Source organism: Suillus paluster (assembly GCF_016628075.1).
Source record: "Suillus paluster strain FC165 chromosome Unknown EDB91scaffold_27, whole genome shotgun sequence".
Taxonomy (NCBI): Eukaryota; Fungi; Basidiomycota; class Agaricomycetes; order Boletales; family Suillaceae; genus Suillus; species Suillus paluster.
Window position 1 is genome coordinate 163,891 of NW_024537587.1, and position 19,228 is coordinate 183,118.

A 19,228-nucleotide genomic window follows, 5' to 3' on the forward strand; every position below is an offset into this window, starting at 1 on the left:
AGCGATGTAATAGACGAAATGTAGAACTAGGAAGCAGTAACTTCAGCAGGAACAAGGGTGATATACACAGTACTGGATAACATACAAATGGTCTTGTGCGATCACGGTCCATGCAGCTGAATGAATCGATCCTCTGGTATGCCTCTTGTTGACCTCCTCACATCTGGGGACATGCTGGCACCCATGCTGTCACTCATACTCATCCACTCCAATGCCGTAGAAGTGACTGGGTGGAATGCCGTCAAATGGAACGTTCGGGTACCCCCCAAGATTAGCATGACGTGGAGTCACTTGAGACATGCTCTGTGATACGTATGGATAGTTGTGATTGAAGAGGTCGAGTGATTTCGAGTAACACGAGAAGATCATGTGCATGAAAGTCGGGAGGCTGCATTGAGGTTCAAGCGGCGGCATGTTCCTCCTCGCATTGTTATTTCTGATACTCCATCAGTGGAGATGAGTCATAGTAAAGGTCAGACTCTTAGTCCACAAGAAACCTAAACAGCTTTCAATTCCCTTTCAATACGACATGGCTAGACGACGCACTGTCGAGTTCCAATATGATCCCAGTGTGATCCACGTGCGCGAGCTGTAATAAGCAATGAATTCCATTCCGATGCAGACTCCTGAATGCCCTCCTAATGTTAGAGTCATGGCGCAGATAACATGGCACTCATAATAGCCTGAGCTAATCCATTATTCGAGTCATAGTCGGGCTGGTGAGTGGCCACACGCGTTTCCACTTTCCTAGCCAGCGCTTCGACATGCGCGGAAAATTACGCGCCTATTTCTTGAGCACCATGGCGCGGAACCTTGATTCTGATAGCTTTGGCTGGCACCTGGTAGTACTAGTGCCATGGTGAGCATAAGTAAGGAATTCGAACGCCGACTATTGTCCGGAAAATTAGAGTAACGGTCACATGGTACAGAGCCCACTTGCTCAGTCGCATCTGACTTCCAAAAGTGTTTGTCGACGCTTCCTTGGGAGGGTAATGTTTGGGATGTAGCCAGTGGGATGAAGACTGTTGGAATAAACAAAAGCAGGAAAACGGCACCACGATACGATGAACAGCTTGCTGTCGACCGAAAGTGTTGAAGGAGACGAAGAGATGCGTCCAGTACTTGGTTGGATACTACGCAGGAGAGTGCCACTGTACCACAAAACGCAGATTTCAACGTCGAATCTGAGATAGACTTGAGCGCGGATAGTTTTTTGGTAGTGTTGGCGGAGGCGAGTCCTGACACCGGTGTGGCGAAAAGAAAGGGGAAGGCTGAGGCTGAGGAGAAAACCGCTAGTAAATATCTCCCCCACAGCCGCCTGGCTAAAAAGCTGCTAATAATTCCCCAAATAGTTTTATCCCGAACCTTATTCACGTCTGCCTCGTCGGTGTTGAGCAGCTGTTATTCTTACTCTCCATTAGGCTGTCTCAGAGATACAAAATAAGTCTCTGCTATATGTATCACTTCTTTCACGCATGGATGCTCTGAGATGCCAGGTGAATGTGAATCTATCATCCTCCAGTGCATGGATAGTATGAATCATATGGATGTCATACGGCAAAAGAAATAAATGACACCCAAACGACTATTTTCATTCGATCAAGGTACTCCTGACTGCAGGGAGACTAAAGAGTATCCCCGACACCCACGTAGTGGGTCCATAGATACCATGTAAGTTGGGGCACTATCAGATTACAGGTGTCGGGCGCTGGCGCGGCCGAACGCCGTGACGATTATTTAGTGGAATACTTGAATAGCACCAGCGCCATAGTCCCGAACTTCTCTGGTAACTGGTGCACTTAGCTACACTAGCAACTCACGCTGGTCCCTTGGTAGTCGTCATATAGTAAGCAGCCCGGAAGTGATCATAGAGCAATCGAGGTTGAGCCATAGCAATACAGAGTCTGCACAGGGAAGTTTACATATATGTAGGTATACAAAACGAATACTTCTGAATTAGATTTGGCTAGCAGATTGCGTCGTTGCATTTCTCGAATCAAGCATTATCTGACGAACCATGTTCCACCCTTGAGGCGTCATGTTGTGAGGCACCCAGTTCAGATGTGGAGCTGGGAGTGGAACATTTAGCCCAGCAAGGGGATCAAGCTCAGGAAGTATATCGAGGAGGATGTGAGCAACCACCTCAGGATCACCAATGGGCGAATCGACAAGCTTGGCATGCTTGACCAGTCGATTGCAAACTCCGCCGCCTGGTCTATCGCCTTGCAGACCATCTAGTTTGGTAGCGTCGAGTGCTAGGTCAAAGTAGTAAAGATTTGGACATAGCTGCAGGAGCGAAATGAGGCCGTGAAAGGTAATCTCAGTGGTACGCGATCTGCTAGGGAAGAAATGGTCCGGTGGAAAGAACCCTGGAAATACTGGAGGGGGGATGGTAAACACAGGTAGGTGCGGAAATGGATTTGCCTGACCAGGATTCCCAAGAAGTGTCGTAATAGGTATTGCGTGGTGTTGGTTCACATGAACCACCGGAGGTTGTGGAGCCTGGTTTGGCTGGCCAGGACCCACATTAGTTGTGTGCTGCAGAAGTTGTTGAGTGAGGGCAGTGAGAGTGTGCCTCGCACGTGGTCGTAAATCGATCAGTTCGAGTTCCTCGAGTTGTGGCCAAGCGGCAGCCATCATACGCAAATCACCGTCACTCAGAGTGAATGGCGATGTCATTCGTATAGATAATGTGCGAAGTTCACAACAATGGAAGAGGGGTTGTAACATGTCAGAGATATTGTAAGGATCATCTCCCAGAAGGGGTGGGAGATGTAGGCTAAAATTTCGAAGTTCGTGGTGTAATGTATCTCGACTGACGAGGCGTAGGAGGACCTCGATAATTTCCGAACTGCAAGTTCCTCTGCGGGGCCGGCCCGCAGACACGTCAATCTTCCAAGATTTGAGGAAAGTTTTTCATCGCTTTCGTGAGAGTGATAGCAGTGTCGAGGGTGTCAGTTTGAAACTGGAAAGTATGCAGGGATGGAAATGAAAGGGAGTCTGGAGGTAGGTCAACAATAGATGAGGTGGTGACCTGCAGTCGCAGAATTCTGAGAGATGCCAACCCAGATAGGCGTAGAACACCATCACAGGTCATGGGGTTGCAGTCCAGTTCCTCGAGTTTTTCCCAAGAGCAGATTACCTGAGATATGTACTGCGTGCTTTGGACTGATTCCGTCTCCAAATGTCCATCCCAAGAATTAACCTGGAGTGTCAATGATCTGATTTTCGGGCAAAGTCCAGGGACTTTGGTTAGGGAAAATAAATTGGATGCCGAGCTCCAGCGGTGGGCAGGTATTTTCAGAGACAGCAAGTGAGGACCGAGCAGATGACGAAGTAAATTGAAACCCATCCCAGGCGCCCAAGCTAAGTGCCTGAGGTTCGGGAGGATAGGGGAGTTTAGTGGGTAATAGAGTAGTGCACCTAAATCTTCGGGGAGGGAGGGGTATCCACCGCGCCTCAAGAATCTTTGTTGTCCGGAAAGGTCTAACTTTCGGACACGATGAGCATATTTGTAGAAGATAGATAAATCCGGTTTCGGGTCGTCGGCAGCTTCTGCGATATGCTGTAGGATACAAAGTGATGATTCAGCTTGAAATGTAGTAAATACATGAGATAGACATGCCTCATCGCTCAATGTCATAGTGTTTGCTATGTAAATGCACGATGCTAGCGGATGCAAGCTATCCAGTTCGCTCCAGAGCACGTCCAGTGAAGCTTCACTGAGAGCGCTGCAGGTTCTGGCTAGCATGGCAAAGGTACATCGACCTGTTTGTTTATCCTCCTTGATAGAGGCGAAGATGTAGGCTCGGACATCTTGAATAAGCAGTGCATTATGCATGTCGATGTGGCACTGCTAATGAATGGGACAGGTGGATTTCCTAGTGTTCACTGGTGAATATAAGCGTCAAGCCAACACAGCCGAGTATAAGTCCGAGCATGGCCTTTGTGTCCCGGTTAGACATGCCCCAATCAAGCGAACGCCGTTTTCCCACGATAGCAGATTGTCCCTAGCTAGGTTTCTTCCACTCAGATTTGATATCCATAGAACACTTGAGCGCATCAGTACTCAGGTTTCTTATTTGCTGCATTGAGTGACTATAGCCTGCGCTTGCAGAACACTTTGCCATGCCTCGGATTCGTAAAAGTATGTCAGTCAATCAACTTCATGAAAAATTGACAATGCACTCATTCGATATCGCTGAATAGAAACGTCCAAGCGAGGGACGACCCACCAACGTGAAAAATTAAAGCATAAGGTCTCCCAGGGCAGGAAGAAAGCCAAGAAGGAGGCCCGCAAAGAACAGGCCGCTGGAAAAAGTGAGTGTCATGCAGTATTATGAGCAAACTGCTTCGTTTAGGGCTTCGAGATATCTTCGCATCTATAGCTTTTTCTGCTCGGCACTTTATCGCCGTGTGCTCATAGTCTTCGTTTAGCGCACAAGAAATCTAAAAAGGACCCTGGAATCCCGAATAATTTCCCCTACAAGGATCAAATACTCGCAGAAGTCGCGGAGTCACGACGTCAAGTAAGGAGGGACTGATTCGTACGATTTATTCCCCCTGACTTGGCTGCAATCCACAGGCCGCAGAGGAAAAGCAGCGACGTAAAGATGAAAAACGGGCCGCTCTTGCTGGACCCGACGCCAAAGACGTCGAGGATTCTCAAAAAAACATCATGGATGTTGACATCGGCGAAAATCAAAATGACGGGCAAGGCTTTGATGGCATTATGTCCATTCGTCCTGCACCTCCCGCACCACCCAAAAAAAAACCCGTAGAACCCTCGACACCAGAACCTGTGATACCCGTCACCGCAGGACCTCGCACTCTCCGTGAGGTGTTGCAAAAAGCTGATGTTGTACTACATGTAGTGGATGCACGGGATCCTGCAGCAGGCCTCAGTGAGGCCTTGTTTAAAGAAGCGACAGGCAAAGATATTCTACTCCTCGTGAACAAAATTGGTATGTTGTTTGTTCTGTTTGTGACGGGCACTGAACTGATCGCATCTAATTATTAGATACCGTACCACGAGAGTCTCTAGCACTGTGGCTCTCCCACTTGCGATTAACGTATAACACCTTACCTTTTCGCGTAGCGGAGGCTTTCTTGCCTTCTAAACCCAATCCGCCACCAGCATCAAAAAAAACTTCTGTCAAACTGGACGATGCGCTTGGTTCAGACACGGTTTGGCAGCAGTTCAGCAAGCTCAAAGCCAAAAAATCCGGTGACGAGTTGGTTGTGGCCTTGACGGGAGTTACCAATGTGAGTTTCTTCGTTTGATTATGTGTTGACCCGCCGTTGATCAAATTGTCTTGTCCAGTCCGGCAAATCGGCGGTCATAAATTCCCTTGCACGTGCAGATGTGCTACCCATTTACAACATCAACTCTGCGATAACTGCAAAAGGCCCTTACACGACCACATCAGCAAACGAGCTAGTCTTGGAGTTTCCTGATAAAAAGGGAGTGAATGTACGGCTGATTGACACCCCTGGATTGGAGTATGTGCGTGCGGAGGGTGTAGGAGACCAGGAGAAGGAAATGGCAAGAGCAAGAGACATCTTGCTTCGAAGTCGAGGGCGGATTGATCGACTTAAAGACCCACTGTTTGCTGGCAAGTGTCACCGAGTTATTCCTCTACCCCCAAAGCTGACGTACATGGTAGTTACACACATAGTATCTCGAGCAGATACCCAGGATTTAATGCTGGCGTATAGCTTACCTGCCTTCTCAAAGGGCGACCCCACCTCATTCCTTGCTGGAATGGCACGTGCGAGCGGGCTCATTAAAAAGGTACGTTTTCGAGGATATGATTCAGGTTCATGTTGATATCTTTGACATACAGCGTGGAGTCCTGGATCATGCAGGCGCGGCGCGCATTGTCCTCAGAGATTGGAGTATCGGAAAGTTCGCGAGGTATACCATGCCACCAGGATCATCAACTACTTCCTCTTCGACAAATACCGAGGGAATTATGGCAATGCTGAAGAGCCGGAAAGAGTTGCGGAAGGCAGAAGATGTGAAACTTGTGCGCTTGCAAGCTGGCGAAGCAGAGAAGAGAGAGGTATTGTTGGATGATGTTTGGGGTGCCGATGAAGAAAACAGCGAGGATGAAGTCAACGATGAGGATGAAGTCGATGATAAAGATGCCGGAGATGAAGAGGCAAGCGGAGATGAGGACGAGGACGATCAAGGCAGTGGTTCCGAGAGTGGTGAGAGAGAAGTTGTGGAGGATGAGAGGATGAAGAAGAGGAGGTGCCTGAACTGTTGCCCCCGCCCAAGCGAAAGCGAACGGTGTCCTTTGCTGCTATGCCAGTTGGAGGGAAACGGCAGCGACAGTCTGGCAAAAACAGGCGTAGCTGAAGTCAGTACCGGCGGCTTACTGTATAAGGGAGATGACGTCATGTCGTGTAAACCGCGTGGATTTTGATTTTGACCTCGAAAACGCGTCACACGCTCACCGCACATGGTAGTCCTTGTTGTCATTTACATCAAAGTTATATAGCCTGCAGCTGATGACGGTCAGCACCTGGTGAACACGCCTATGACTCGTCCGACTTTTCTCCAGAAGGTACTCCGAAGACCCTCCCAGAAATATGCTGCTGCAGGCACAAGCCGCATAACATCAACGAAAGCCCCTCAAGCTCAAGGACAGCCCCACGCAAGGGATTTTCACTCGACCAAGGGGGAGTTGCTTCGTATAGCCGCCGAACTCAGTCGTGAGGATTCGTTTGACCACACTCGCGAGGGCAAGAGTTATCTCCCAGACGAATCATGTGAGTTTATACAGGTGAGTCGCGATAAATACAGTTCAGAATACACACATATAATCATCTGACCTTGTTCAAGAACGAGGAGCTTGTCCCTGCTGCTGCGACAGCGTTAGATCCCGAACGACACGTTGCAAGTGTCTCCATTGCCACTGACATCTGTAGCGAGAAGGCACAGGCACCACGACAAGAAGCAGGTCGGGAGTTCAATGCTTCTGCAGATCAATCCTTAGACCCCTCTCAGCATAACTCCGAAGAGGTGTTCTACACCCCTGCCAGTTCACCTACATCGTCCATGTCCCCTGCTGGCCCTTCGCCTTCAGCCTCTCGCTCACAGACGCCAGCTCACTCCCCGTCTTCGACACCCCCTCACTCTGCTGCATCATCTGCCGCATCTTTTGGGTCTGACAACCCCCAGGATATCTCTGTTTCAACGACTTCCTTGACCGAATCCTCTCTGAGCACCACAATTACCATGATCCCCGTCAAGAACGAGCCGAGGCGTCATAAACGTATTTCGAACGACCGTAAGACAACTTACACGGACGAAGATTGGGCCAAAGATGTTCGGTGGCTTGTAGCCCCGCAACACCCAGGAACTAGACGCAAGGGTACGAGACGCAATACCTCCCCGAGCAGTGTTTCAAATACAGCATCATGCTCAGCCTCTTCTTTACCAAGCTCTGTTTCTTCACAAATGTCACAAACTTCTATGATACACGTGCCTTCACAGTCGCGTGACCTTCCCAAAGTTGAACCCGCTCATGGACGTAAGCCAAAAGTTCACGGGCACGTCAAACCAAAAGCGATGCGCATGATGGTTGGAATGTCGGTTCTGCTCGAAGTAGAGGAGGATGCCGACCCGTCTGGGTTCGGACTCTCCGGAAGCTCTGATGGAGTGGATAGGAGCATGTCTCGCAGGCGCTCACAGTCTTTGTCATGTGCCCCAACGCATGCTCTTGAACCACCCAAACCTGCACGACAGGAGCCGTCCGCGATTTCATCACAACCGGCACCGAGGTTGACTAGACGTCGCAGCTCGTCTTTTCCTTCGCTTTCTCGCGATGGTACACCTTCACGGTCGTCATCAACACGCTTACACTCTCGTGCAACTAGGGTAGCGTCACAAACTAGCACATCAGCATCTAGTGCATCTTCAGCATTTCGACCACCTGTCAGCGTCGCCTCTCGCCCAATGAGCAGCTCTTCTCACTTAACTTCCTCGACCACGAAATCTCCTTATACATCCGCGCCATTAAATGCACTGGACGCCCTTGTTGCACATGCTTCTTCTTCACGTGAGGCAGACGCGCTTCCATCAAGTGGTACGCGTGGATTCACTGGCCTCGTTCTTCCTCGTGCGGCCACTTCTCCGGCCACCTCTGGATCGAATTCTGGTATTGGTACTTGGCGTCCCTGGAAAACAGGTAGAAGGGCAACAGCTGCAGAAAGTTTGGGCGCAGGATTCGGATTCGGAGATGAGATTGATCTTACACGAGCTGGACTCGCGCAAACGACAATGGCCAGCGTGGAGATTGTTCGTGGAATCGCGTCTGGCGCTGTCCGTCACCAGGAACCGAAGTCTCGTGGGCACCTGTTTGGCTTGGGCTGGTTCTCAAAGGATAATGACAAACAGGGGAAGAGGAAATCTCGACAGGTAGCTGCAGAGAGTCCGCTCGGTTTCACAGCGTATCGAAAACCTCCGGTTTATGTTGGCGGAAGTTCAGTACTAGTGCAAGTATGGGCCGTGGGTCTGGATGATGTGGATGCTCGTCTTGTGGGTGTGCATCCGCCGTCATCGAAACAACCATCGCCAGGGGCTCCATACAGAGTTGAGGAGAAAGGTGCTGGGAAACGGCATGTTCCACTGGGTTACATTCCAGGACGATCTTTCATTGGGCGCATCCTCGAAGTGGGATGGGAAGTTGATGAACACACTCTCAAGAAAGGGGAGTGGGTTATCGGTCTTAACAGTGTGCAGAAGGTTTGTATTACATTAACACGAGAATTGATACAAATATGCTGACTCATTTCTAAGTGTGGGGCTTTGGCTGAATTCATACTCGTTGACCAACATCGCATTCGTCACGTTCCACATCCTTACATACCTAATCAGCCGTCTCTGGTTCTCGCTTCGTCGAGCGAGGCTGCCGAAGATGGTGAGCGGGGACAGCGTGATTCGCTCATATTTCCTTCCGTGAATGAACCCAAAGGTCTCACAGTAGACGAACTCGCTCTGCTCCCGCTTTCAGGCGTTCCTGCTTATCGCGCTGTGCGCACATTGACACACATCACGCGTGCGCTAGCAAAGCCTGGCACAGCTGCACGGCAGCCACGCGAAAACAGGCATAGTCATGATGTTGCCAGTGTCACTGACGAAGACGATGGTGTTGTCATCGTGCGTTCCATAAAACATGGTCTAGCAGACAAGCAACTCGACGCAACGCGTCCTCGCGTATTAATCTTACGTGGACATGACGGACCCGGTGCGCTGGCCTTTCAGATGCTTGTTCGCGCTGGGTGGTCTGTCTGGGTTCACGTACCCGTGCCATTCGACCTTCCAGGTCCTCCTCACGAGTTACAAGAAAATTTCAAAGATGAGGAGGAACGTGTATTGGGAAAACGACGGGTTATGCTGGAACGAATCGAAAGACGACTTCGTGAGTGGGGCGCAGACGAGGTGTTGTTTGTCCCCATCGAGTCAAGCTCCGCATCTGCATCATCTACGCCATCCGCGCCAGCTGTGCGAGACGTCCTCTCTTCATCGCCGCTTCTGCACCATCCACACTCATCTTCCTCTTCCACTCATTCGCAGAGCATATCTCCCTCACCGTTTTCACGCTCGTCGACGTCATCGACATTGTCGTCGACACAGCCTTCCACACATGGTCATTTGTCCTCTACATCTCACCCTCATTGTGCACTCCCTGCCCCATATTCCTATACTGGACTCCCTCTCACTCTATATCAGACTGAGAATACTTCTGTGACGACACTTTTCAACTACTTTGCACGTGCGCGCATTCGTTTCGATGCAGTCATCGATACAATCGGAGGTCGTGAGATTTGGGAAGCTGGATGTGCCTTGCTCAGCCTTCCAGTTCATGACGCCGCGCGAACCAGTATAGAAGGCCAGTTTACCACCCTAGTGGGCGATGCGCCCGACCGCGTTGTGTCCACAGCAAGCGATCATTTCCGCGCAGGCGTGCGGGCGCTCCGCATTGGTAACGCGAAATGCGCCTTAGAAGTCCACGACGAGGGCGAGTTCTCTCACGCAACCGTCAGCCTCGCCGGAGGCAAGAAGACCAGGAAGGCGAAGCCTCGGCCAGTGAATTATGCGTGGGTGAACGTCATGTCGGACGTGGATTGGGAGGGTGCAGATGTGCGGGACTCGTTGGCTGCGGTCCTGGCGATGGCGATGGAGGAAGGCGTGCGGCCTGCTATCGGCCTTGGGGACTATCCGGATATGCCAAACAAGGGCAAAGGGAAGTTGAAGGCAGTGTTTAGCGGTGGTGACGGAGAGACGCCCGGGAAAGCCGTCCCTTTCGAGAACACACCTCAAGTTTTCGTGCCTGGGGGTGGGCTTGAGCATGGCGGGACGGTCGTGTCCAGAATAGTTGGGTGATCTCACGTTCTGGATAATATTCAGCTTCCGCCCACGAACCAATAATCCCGGAGTCTTTCATCATCTTTGAAGTGAGGGCTGATATACCGTTGCCGACCACCGAATGCGTTATGATATCTACTTAGGAGGGAGAGCGCACGGGTCAACCCCCTTCAAAATGCAGGAAACGTCAAATCCAGTGTGTCTGAACGCTTTGATCTGACACTGAGTCCTCCATCCCACCAAGTACATATAAGTTTGGGGGGTCATACTAGCACAGGTATACTACTAGTACTGGGTCATCCCGGGTCAAATCCTCCCTAGGCTCATAGCTGGACTCCTTCTGACCTATTATTACATTGATGTAAACTATCATAGTTAATATTTCTCAAACTTTGAGCGCTGAGCGAGTACTTCCATCCATTTGATAGGACATCACACTAATAGTATGGAAGCGCTGAGCGAGCACTTCCATCCATTTGATAGGGCATCACACTAATAGTATGGAAGCCCATTCAATTACTAAGCTAAAATACAGTCAGGACCATAGACACCGCTGATGAAAGATGATTGACCAGGAAATACAAGATATCTATTGATGTAAGTCACCAGTCAGCATCTGGCACACGACTAAACCTGCATGGTCCAGTCCGATGTTTTCGTCGACGCTAAAAGTGATTTCAGGCTCATCATCACGAGCGAGGCCCTCTAACTGATTCAAATGCTCAATGCCTAGGTAAATGTTTATCCTAATTCACGTCATGAAGAAGATAACGCACCAAGTCCAAGACCTCCACCTACTCCACTCATGTAGTGGGCGCCGTTACTTTCCTCACGATACGGCAACTCGTCATGGTCCTCTAGAAGCGGCAGTGTACTCGAACTCGTTGAAGTTGGATTGTATGCGAACTTTGTATATTGAGATTTTTGTCATTGAACTTTTTGAACATTGCTAGTACTATGTCATTGACAATATTCACCACTTTAGACAAATAGAATCTGAACAACTAGGTATACACCACTCAACAGAAAAGTCTATGTGTAACTGTACACTTTTCGTGTTAGCAAGGAAGGAATCAGATTCTAGGGAATGACATCATCTGATTCGGTACAAATAGTATCAATGGTAATGTGAGGCTATTTGGGCTCAAACCCGAAGGGTTTGCGACCCGAAACATCGTTTCGATCCTGCGGAGAAAGTCCATGATGAGCCGTGAGGGCGGGTGGGCCACAGCAGCTCACGGTTCTGAATTCTTTCATAAGAATTCTGTCAGAGTCGAACAAGATGCGTCGAGTAGAATAACTAATTGTCCATAGAACGTTTTTAATGAAACATTCGTACGAGACGCTGGCTGCTTTGGGGGAGTGGAGGGCGGATGCGACGAAACGAGAGTGTAGTCGATCAGTAGAGGACTTGCAAGTACTACGTGGTAGTACGAAGCAAGAAGGGTGAGAGAACTCGAAAAGCTGTGTCGTCACGTAGACCTCATTCTTTGTAAGTCCTCGTGCCTCGGACTTACAATATGGTGTTAGAGGTCTGACTACCATATGTAGCGCTAGTGTCTGGGCTTCGCTTCCATGCTCGACCCAGTGACTACTACTCTGAGCGAGCACTTCCATGTGATTGATATTACTAGCGCCTACTTCCATAAGTACTACTCCTTTGAGCGAGCGCTTTCATCCAATTGATTGCGCTAATATCGCCTGCTGCCTAATCACTGCTCATTTGAGCAAGCACATTCAGCTGATTGTAGCAAATCATACAGCTTAGTCGTAGCGCCTGCTGCTTGTAAGTACTGCCCCTTAGAAGATCATACCAGTAGCCCCTGTCGTGCTTCATTCCAGTGTTGCTCGTTCATTTAGGCGAAGAAAAAATGCCACCACCTCGCCCAAAGGTTTAAAATGCCTCGTATCGAGACACGAGTTTGTCAAAAATCTCGAACCACCCACCTGTCTACTTACGCACTCTTCACCCTCTGGTATGTTGGGCTGTCCCCAAACAATAACTGGACTATCGCTGACCCACGGTACAGCAGTCGCCAGCTCCTCCCTGACGACCACTGCTTATACATGCCCCTCGATATCATTCCCGTCACGGTGGACCCCGAGACCTTGTTTCGGATGGAACAAAGCGGTCAACCGGTCACCGTGTATGACTGTGAATTACAGGGGACCCCCTGCGGGATGTGTATGGAGGGAACCACCGGTGCAGTGTCAGCCCACCTACGTGGGCACGGCATGACTAGTCCTGACAGCGCCATCACAATTTGTACATGGGGCGGCTGCTCCAAGACGCTCAAGAATGGAAGCATGGCGAGACACATCCTTGCTCACCTCGGTGTTAAGGTGCGCTGCTCCGTGTGCGGAGTCGTCAAGTGCCGTCACGATATCCTTCGAGCACATATCAAATCCGCAGAGCCATGTCATCTCGCAATCGTCGATAATGTTGACGGACCCGGAGGACGTATGATCGTCCCTGAGGGTTGGGTTGCTGCTCATATGCATCAGGTCTAATCCTTATGATATCCGGTATGTGACTTCATCCGTTTTGTGACTGCTAATTGTTTACACTAGTCCATTTTTTTCACAATCAAGTCTATAGCAGCGTTTGCTGCAGTGCACGAAGCATAAAAGCAGCAACTCTGGAGAGACTTCAATAACAGTTTAAATACAAAATTTTCACTTGTACTTATGTAACAGTGGAGGCAAAAATGTTATCTGATTTTTCGGGCATTTGTTTGAAAAAGTCTCAAATTTTGATGGCAAGAAAAAAATACTATCCCTTCCGGTGTAATCAGCATCCCACAGAAGTCGGCAGTCACGCTTTTTCGTGTGACTGCCTGTGACCAATTGTAACAAAAGTGTCACGTTGTAATGCAAGCCCCAGATATAGGCAATAGCTAACTTGTCGAAACTTTCTTACTCCTGAGTCCTGACAATGCCCCGCCTCTCTAAGAAGGCCACACAAACTATAAAACAGTGTCAAAATCGCGTTATTCTATTGATTTGTGCTGATTTCGAGAGTGCAGCAAGGACCTCGACTCGCAACAGACAGCATTCGCTGTGAAAAAATACAAGTCACATCGCCGTGTTGGACTTCCAGCAGAAATGTCTGCACTGGCCGCCCGCACAGTGGGCTGTTCACGACGTCATTCGCCCCTCGTACCCGTACATACACTGTTTGGGCCATCTTTTTTTTCCAGTCTCAAATTTTGGTCGGCAAAAAAAAGAAAAGAAAATCAGATATAGTTGTTCAGCATACCACTATACTAGGCTTCGTTTGCTCGATTCTCGCAAGAGGTAGCGACAATTCTGAGCTTGCAGCAACGAATCTGCGTTTCGAATTTCTGAGTTGCCGAAAACGTGCTTCGTGCACTGTAGGAACACCCGCCTGAGGAAAACTTATGCACCGTCATGGTGTACGGGATGTTGGGGTCCTGTACACCGCCTGGTAGACGGAAGAATTAGATATATATATCACGGCAGCAAAATTTTCGTACGTACAAAAAGATCAGCCTTTGGGAGGGGGTTCGAACCTGCCACAGCACACTTGTAATCAGAGCTTTAGCTCAAGATGTACGTGAATGCTGGATTAAAAGCAGTACGGGGTGTTGTCGTGCTGGTTGGATTTCAGGTGACATAATGACCATCAAAATGTCGTGGAAATTCAAGAACTCACTCGGCGTCTATGGAAGAATTAATTCATTCCGAGGTGATAGTCGCAAACACCCGGAGCGACAGCCCTCTCAGCTACGGCGTCAACACCATAACATGTACGGACTAGCGATTAATCAGCGAAAGCGGTGCATTCTGATAGTCGATAATAACTCGAATCCGGCGTAGTGACGAAACATTTCGCTACGACGAGTTCGTGAGATTCCCGACAACGCAGCGATGGATTTCATCGAGCGCTTGAGTTAAACGCCCTTGATCGCTTGTTAATCGATAACGTCAAGCATGTGCTAAGCCTCCTGATAGAGCAATCATCAATGTCAGAACGTGTCGCCCAAGATGAGTGAACGCAAGTTTCGCTCAGCCTGGTTTGTGACGCCTTCCACACAAGCCTGCCAACATTCCCTTGACTGCGCATGTTGATTCGCCACTGTTGTGCCTGACCTTTCTTGCAATCGCAAATCGGGGACTTGCCACTCTTCATGGAAGCGAAAGTTGATAGTGTAGAACAAAGTAGTAGAGCGATATGAAAAAGCGGAACGGATACAGGCAAACAGTCGAGGATGAAATGAACTTTTGAACTTGGTTTTGTGTCTGAAATAGCGAACGCGAGAACCATGTCTTGCTTTCTTCAAGATAGGGAAGTAACGAGAACATTGCCAACTTGAGGCTTGCTGGAGGATGACCGCCATGAACCTCTTCAATCACTTGTGCTTGTACGAACGAGACCTCTTGTCCATGCTTTCGCCCATCGATAACTGTTTCAAGGGACCACGACTGGCACACCTTCGAGATATTGAAGAAATGTCCGCTGACAGCTGAACCTTCACCAACGACTACCGTTCTCAGCCTGGTTGGAGGAGCTTGTTGCACCATTGCCTGAAGGACCATCATAATCCTTGCGAGGGCTGCTACCCCTAGGAGGACTCCTAGAGTAGCTTCCGCGCCTCCTGTAATCAGGTGAGTAACGACCACTGCGTGGAGGGCTACGGCGATCGCGCCAATCACGGCTATCACGACCGTATGGGTCCCTGTCCTTATCGCGATCGGAACGGCGGTGATCGCGGTCACGATACGAGTCACGGTAAGAGTCGCGGTGGTACGAGTCGCGGCCTGAGTAGCTGTCCCTGGTTGAGCGGCGATGTCCCATATACTCCCCAGGGGTTGGTGCGTGTGGTCTATCAGTGACAGAATAGTCAACCCGAATGCGTCGTCCATTCAATTCCTGTGCGCGAGATCAGCAAGGAGAAAACATAGATCAAGAAGAAACATACGATTCCGTTGAGTTCCTGAATGCAGCGAGTAGCTTCTTCGGTGGTGGACATTCTGATGAAGCCGAAGCCACGAGAACGGTCGGACTGAAAAACACGTGTCATGGGTTAGGGCGACAAAATGCACAATAAAAACCACCGTACCCTCTGGTCGTAGACAATCGTAACTTTTTCGACTCTCCCAAAGCGAGTGAACTCCTCGTCCAAATCCCGTTCTTGTGTTCTGATGCTTAATCCGAAGACCCCCAAAACTTGGGAGGGGTTAGGCGCCTTCTTTGCCTCATAAGCGCTTTGCCAAAACAAGAGGGGAACATGTGGAACGTACAATTGGAGCATGTGTTGGTTTTTTAGGAGGTGGGGACCTGCGCTTGTGAGAAGGACTACGGTAACCGGCGCTGCGGGCTCCAGGACTCCGAGAACGAGAACGACCGCGTGCAGGAGGGGCGTCCCGGTCTCTAGTTTCTGATGCAGCAGCGGGTGCTGGTGCATTGTACGCATCAGAGTAAGGGTCTACTGAAGGAGCGGCTGGTTCTCCGTATTGATCCTACCGGAAAAAAACAAAAAGTTACAAGAAGTCGCTTGGGGCACCGAAAATATTACGCACCATGGCGGTTGAAGTTGAAGAAAAATTTGGCGTTGTTTGTCATTTGTTTGGCAAATTCAATTTCATCCCCCGCGAATTCCCGAGCATCAAACCTTATTTGCTTGTGCTGCACAGTTCTTCAAGCCTCCGTTGTTGTCTGTACACCGTCCCCGAACAGCACAAATCGGCAAGACCAAGATGGTGAGCTCGTCGTCCCCAACAACGCCCGGAAAGTATGCTGAAATGTGCGTCTCCCTAGGGTATCGACCTCAAGGCACACCACGTCAAGAAGGCCCAGCGGACGTCCCCCAAAAGCGAGGACCCTTACCTCCTTTTGCTCGTCAAAGTATGCACGTTCGATTGCTGCAGAAACTCTGATCTAAACGTTCTTTAGCTCTACAGATTTTTAGCGCGCCGGACGGACTCGGATTTCAACAAGGTCGAATATACTTGAGTGTGGTTTAGCTGTTTTACTGAACCATAGTTTCTACTCAGGCTATCCTCCATCGCCTCTTCCTCTCCAAAATCAACCGTCCCCCCATCTCTTTGTCAAGAATTGTTAAAGAAACCGCCGCCACTCCTGATCTTGCCTCAAAAGTTGTCGTGATTGTTGGCACCGTCACCGATGACGTTCGTCTCGTCGAGATCCCCAAGCTCTCAGTCGCTGCTCTGCGATTCACGCGTGCAGCAAAGGAGCGTATTCTCAATGCTGGCGGTGAGGCATTGACGTTGGATCAGCTCGCACTTCGTGCACCGACAGGTTCCGACACTGTGTTGCTACGGGGGAAGAGGAACACTCGCGAGGCTGTCAAGCACTTTGGCATGGGTCCTCACAAGAACAAGAAGCCTTATACCGCCTCCAAGGGTCGCAAAGTACGTGTTAATCGTCGTCTTAAGATATTGTTTTATCTAACACATTTCCCTCAGTTCGAGCGTGCCCGTGGTCGCCGAAAGTCTCGTGGCTTCAAAGTATAAGAGGCTCACAAAATATTCAGCACGGAGGATGTCGCAGTCTGTGGTTGCATGTGCATTATGGGTATACTACGAACCATTATCTTTTCACCTTTTGACTCCAATATTCTGTATGCCCCACCTATGCATTGCCTATGTTCAAGCGCACGCTTTTGCTACGAAGGCACCACTTCAGGAATGCGATATTAGGAGTGAAAAGTGATCCAGAAGTCCGAGACAAATATGTAAAGTTTTGAATCCTGATAATTGTCTAGCAGTAAGTATAAACTGGTATAGAATCTCGGTATCGGTCTATGCAAATAAGTACCCAAACTCTGCCCACTATTTCATTCTCTTCTGCAATTCCTTCAATTCTTCTGCCACATCATCTAGAGGTGGTGGCATAACGTGAGATTCTGGCGTCATGACCTTCTCAGCAGTAGCTTTTCCTTCTTTCTTCTGCAGGGCCTTCAAGAACTTGGAACCACCAAACCAGAAGAAAGCGATCGTCGGGAAAACCATCCAAAAGCCATACCAATGGAGGGTATGCCAAGCCCCGATAGAATCGGTAAAGGTAAGTAGCATGAATGGCGCTGCCACGTAGTTGAGAATGAGGATAGAGGCTAAAGTGCCAGCCCAGTCATAGATGCGTTTCGTCGTTGTCGTGGGTACTCCTGGAGGGGGTAGTACCAAGGGGCGTAGGTTGGCACGGCAGAGGCGGCCTGCCGTAGTGATGAATCCACCGAAGAAGAAAGTCAGGTAGTAACCTGTCGCAATGCCGTGCTACAAGATGATCAGCACAGGTCATGCATAGATTCTCAACCACCTACCCAGAAGGCGCTCGTGGCAAAGGTTAACATGCTGCTGCGGAAACCAGGTTTCTTGCCTTTAGGAGTTACACGTTTGTATATGCATTCCCTCAGCCAGATGTTGGTGTTGATATTCCATGAATCAAGCAGAACTTTGAAGTTCGAAGGGAGCTCGATTTCGAGGATTTTGACGTTGGCGGCACCGTCCCATATGGACTCGCCTGACGGGCCATACCCAGTAAACCCTAAACCAGTCAGGATACTTGCACCCTGGTCGCCCACGTCAGTATTGCGTCCATGTCAGCACACAAAAACGCACCTCTGTAAGCGTCCAAATCGCATAGTACTTGGACCGCTCAATGAATCCACACAATTGGAAATACGCCATCCTTCATCCAGTACATCAGTAAATCATCGCACAGAATGCAGGGAGACGGACCTATAGAGAAATCCGTTGGTCATGAACCATGGGGTGATCGCAATGCCGTAGTAAAACGAGGGACTCAAAACCACGAAGATTCCCAAGAAGACCAAACCAGTCAGCATCTTGCGGTATGCTACTCGTTTTCTGCCATCTGGAATGGACCTGCTTGAATTGGCACGCTTGCCTTCGGCAGACTTGAAGAGCGATTCGTCTATTAAGGACATGTATGACGCATAGTCAAGATATGGGCCGACTAGGATACCCGGGAAGTAAAAGCTGCCCAAAATATCCGTCATCCGAAGGCAAGATAGATCCGATAGGACTTACGAATATCCAAGAAACTCGAGCAGTGTGGGATACTTCGTGACACGCTTTTGAAATTGCCATTTGTCTAGATTCTGAATGTGCGGTGAATCAACAGGAGTTATTGCAGCGTGCAGGAGGAACTTACTTCAGGAGCCGTCCTGCCATCCCAGACATTCCAGGCGAAAGTCGTAAGTTTCATAGTCAGCACCATCTGAGGGCCTGTCACTTCAAATGTTTCATAGCTTAGGTTGTAAAATGCCCGTATGATGTGACTTGAAGCGGGAAAAAATCAGTGCGCCATCCAAACGCCTCTTATATCCCTTACTTGATTGTGAGATGGCCCATGACGAAGCTGCGGAAAGTCCAGTGAGGACACACCTCCTGGATTTAGAAAAAAAAACATACACGAAAACTATCCATGGCATATTAGGGCCTTTTACATTACCCGCGATGTAATACGTTCCAAGAACACTGCCTAATAACTGGGCAAAGCCCCATGACAGGTTTAGAACTGGTATGAAAAAGAAAACCGAGACGAGTAGATTGAAGCAATGCTTTAGATTTGGCTGAGATGATGGTATACGAATGAATAGACTTCCGAGAGGGCATGCTATTAGTAGACATGAAATGAGCTGGCAAAGATAAAATCAAATCGAGTTAGCTTCACATGTGTATGATGAGAGGAGTGCATCCCACCTTGATCTGGTCAACGGAAGCACCAATCGCGGAAGCGAGAGGTACAAAGAGCGCGTCCATGATGACTAGGTCGCAAGCTAGAAGGACAACCAAGCCAACAACAAACGACCACTAGATTTTTGGGCAGGGAGGGACAAACTT

At 49.3% G+C, this 19,228-nt stretch overlaps 8 protein-coding genes across 8 annotated transcripts; 5 read left to right on the forward strand and 3 right to left on the reverse strand.

Moving 5' to 3' along the window:
- Positions 1 to 529: 529 nt before the first annotated feature.
- On the forward strand, positions 530 to 1,643 carry EDB91DRAFT_1336676 (uncharacterized protein; the record flags this gene model as incomplete). The annotated part of the gene is made up of 5 exons (XM_041325545.1): positions 530 to 580; positions 827 to 859; positions 965 to 1,089; positions 1,120 to 1,295; positions 1,353 to 1,643. 5 exons carry the CDS (start codon positions 530 to 532, stop codon positions 1,442 to 1,444), a joined length of 477 nt encoding a protein of 158 aa, XP_041176973.1. The 3' UTR covers positions 1,445 to 1,643.
- Positions 1,644 to 1,654: 11 nt separating this feature from the next.
- On the reverse strand, positions 1,655 to 3,808 carry EDB91DRAFT_1134212 (uncharacterized protein). The gene is made up of 4 exons (XM_041318765.1): positions 3,626 to 3,808; positions 2,967 to 3,565; positions 2,430 to 2,863; positions 1,655 to 2,378 (listed from the first exon to the last, which is right to left on the reverse strand). The coding sequence occupies exons 1-4, from the start codon at positions 3,749 to 3,751 to the stop codon at positions 1,957 to 1,959; spliced, it is 1,581 nt and encodes a 526-aa protein (XP_041176974.1). The 5' UTR covers positions 3,752 to 3,808; the 3' UTR covers positions 1,655 to 1,956.
- A 196-nt stretch (positions 3,809 to 4,004) lies between these two features.
- Positions 4,005 to 6,364, forward strand: EDB91DRAFT_1329122 (P-loop containing nucleoside triphosphate hydrolase protein; the record flags this gene model as incomplete). The annotated part of the gene is made up of 9 exons (XM_041325312.1): positions 4,005 to 4,147; positions 4,210 to 4,320; positions 4,438 to 4,529; positions 4,586 to 4,964; positions 5,021 to 5,265; positions 5,324 to 5,615; positions 5,667 to 5,794; positions 5,847 to 6,213; positions 6,240 to 6,364. Exons 1-9 carry the CDS (start codon positions 4,129 to 4,131, stop codon positions 6,362 to 6,364), a joined length of 1,758 nt encoding a protein of 585 aa, XP_041176975.1. The 5' UTR covers positions 4,005 to 4,128.
- A 1,926-nt stretch (positions 6,365 to 8,290) lies between these two features.
- Positions 8,291 to 10,396, forward strand: EDB91DRAFT_1053735 (uncharacterized protein; the record flags this gene model as incomplete). The annotated part of the gene is made up of 3 exons (XM_041313770.1): positions 8,291 to 8,755; positions 8,810 to 9,451; positions 9,749 to 10,396. 3 exons carry the CDS (start codon positions 8,291 to 8,293, stop codon positions 10,394 to 10,396), a joined length of 1,755 nt encoding a protein of 584 aa, XP_041176976.1.
- A 1,588-nt stretch (positions 10,397 to 11,984) lies between these two features.
- EDB91DRAFT_1134218 (uncharacterized protein) lies at positions 11,985 to 13,108 on the forward strand. The gene is made up of 3 exons (XM_041318766.1): positions 11,985 to 12,354; positions 12,409 to 12,904; positions 12,955 to 13,108. The coding sequence occupies exons 1-2, from the start codon at positions 12,278 to 12,280 to the stop codon at positions 12,887 to 12,889; spliced, it is 558 nt and encodes a 185-aa protein (XP_041176977.1). The 5' UTR covers positions 11,985 to 12,277; the 3' UTR covers positions 12,890 to 12,904; positions 12,955 to 13,108.
- A 1,765-nt stretch (positions 13,109 to 14,873) lies between these two features.
- Positions 14,874 to 15,925, reverse strand: EDB91DRAFT_1237432 (uncharacterized protein; the record flags this gene model as incomplete). Its single annotated transcript, XM_041321587.1, has 5 exons — positions 14,874 to 15,272; positions 15,322 to 15,405; positions 15,463 to 15,588; positions 15,644 to 15,862; positions 15,923 to 15,925. The coding sequence occupies 5 exons, from the start codon at positions 15,923 to 15,925 to the stop codon at positions 14,874 to 14,876; spliced, it is 831 nt and encodes a 276-aa protein (XP_041176978.1).
- Positions 15,926 to 16,029: 104 nt separating this feature from the next.
- On the forward strand, positions 16,030 to 17,154 carry EDB91DRAFT_371265 (ribosomal protein L18e/L15P). Its single transcript, XM_041327034.1, has 5 exons — positions 16,030 to 16,102; positions 16,161 to 16,247; positions 16,296 to 16,340; positions 16,397 to 16,774; positions 16,829 to 17,154. Exons 1-5 carry the CDS (start codon positions 16,100 to 16,102, stop codon positions 16,874 to 16,876), a joined length of 561 nt encoding a protein of 186 aa, XP_041176979.1. The 5' UTR covers positions 16,030 to 16,099; the 3' UTR covers positions 16,877 to 17,154.
- On the reverse strand, positions 17,135 to 19,209 carry EDB91DRAFT_371256 (MBOAT, membrane-bound O-acyltransferase family-domain-containing protein). Its single transcript, XM_041327033.1, has 9 exons — positions 19,088 to 19,209; positions 18,797 to 19,023; positions 18,717 to 18,743; positions 18,537 to 18,663; positions 18,413 to 18,483; positions 18,101 to 18,361; positions 17,981 to 18,050; positions 17,683 to 17,931; positions 17,135 to 17,635 (listed from the first exon to the last, which is right to left on the reverse strand). The coding sequence occupies exons 1-9, from the start codon at positions 19,145 to 19,147 to the stop codon at positions 17,195 to 17,197; spliced, it is 1,533 nt and encodes a 510-aa protein (XP_041176980.1). The 5' UTR covers positions 19,148 to 19,209; the 3' UTR covers positions 17,135 to 17,194.
- Between the last annotated feature and the right edge of the window lie 19 nt (positions 19,210 to 19,228).

What these genes read in the sequence shown, in the direction of transcription:
- EDB91DRAFT_371265 (XM_041327034.1), top strand. An exon ending in ACCTCCTTTTGCTCGTCAAA is followed by an intron (nt 16,248 to 16,295) that starts GTATGCACGTTC and finishes AACGTTCTTTAG; the next exon opens with CTCTACAGATTTTTAGCGCG. An exon ending in CCGCCTCCAAGGGTCGCAAA is followed by an intron (nt 16,775 to 16,828) that starts GTACGTGTTAAT and finishes CATTTCCCTCAG; the next exon opens with TTCGAGCGTGCCCGTGGTCG.
- EDB91DRAFT_1134212 (XM_041318765.1), bottom strand. Translation starts at nt 3,751, where the DNA reads ATGCTAGCCAGAACCTGCAGCGCTCTCAGTGAAGCTTCACTGGACGTG. An exon ending in CTATGACATTGAGCGATGAG is followed by an intron (nt 3,566 to 3,625) that starts GCATGTCTATCT and finishes TGTATCCTACAG; the next exon opens with CATATCGCAGAAGCTGCCGA. An exon ending in GACACTTCTTGGGAATCCTG is followed by an intron (nt 2,379 to 2,429) that starts GTCAGGCAAATC and finishes TCCCCCCTCCAG; the next exon opens with TATTTCCAGGGTTCTTTCCA.
- EDB91DRAFT_371256 (XM_041327033.1), bottom strand. Translation starts at nt 19,147, where the DNA reads ATGGACGCGCTCTTTGTACCTCTCGCTTCCGCGATTGGTGCTTCCGTT. An exon ending in ATGGGCCATCTCACAATCAA is followed by an intron (nt 18,664 to 18,716) that starts GTAAGGGATATA and finishes TCCCGCTTCAAG; the next exon opens with TCACATCATACGGGCATTTT. An exon ending in CTCGAGTTTCTTGGATATTC is followed by an intron (nt 18,362 to 18,412) that starts GTAAGTCCTATC and finishes TATTTTGGGCAG; the next exon opens with CTTTTACTTCCCGGGTATCC.
- EDB91DRAFT_1134218 (XM_041318766.1), top strand. Translation starts at nt 12,278, where the DNA reads ATGCCTCGTATCGAGACACGAGTTTGTCAAAAATCTCGAACCACCCAC. An exon ending in TACGCACTCTTCACCCTCTG is followed by an intron (nt 12,355 to 12,408) that starts GTATGTTGGGCT and finishes CCCACGGTACAG; the next exon opens with CAGTCGCCAGCTCCTCCCTG.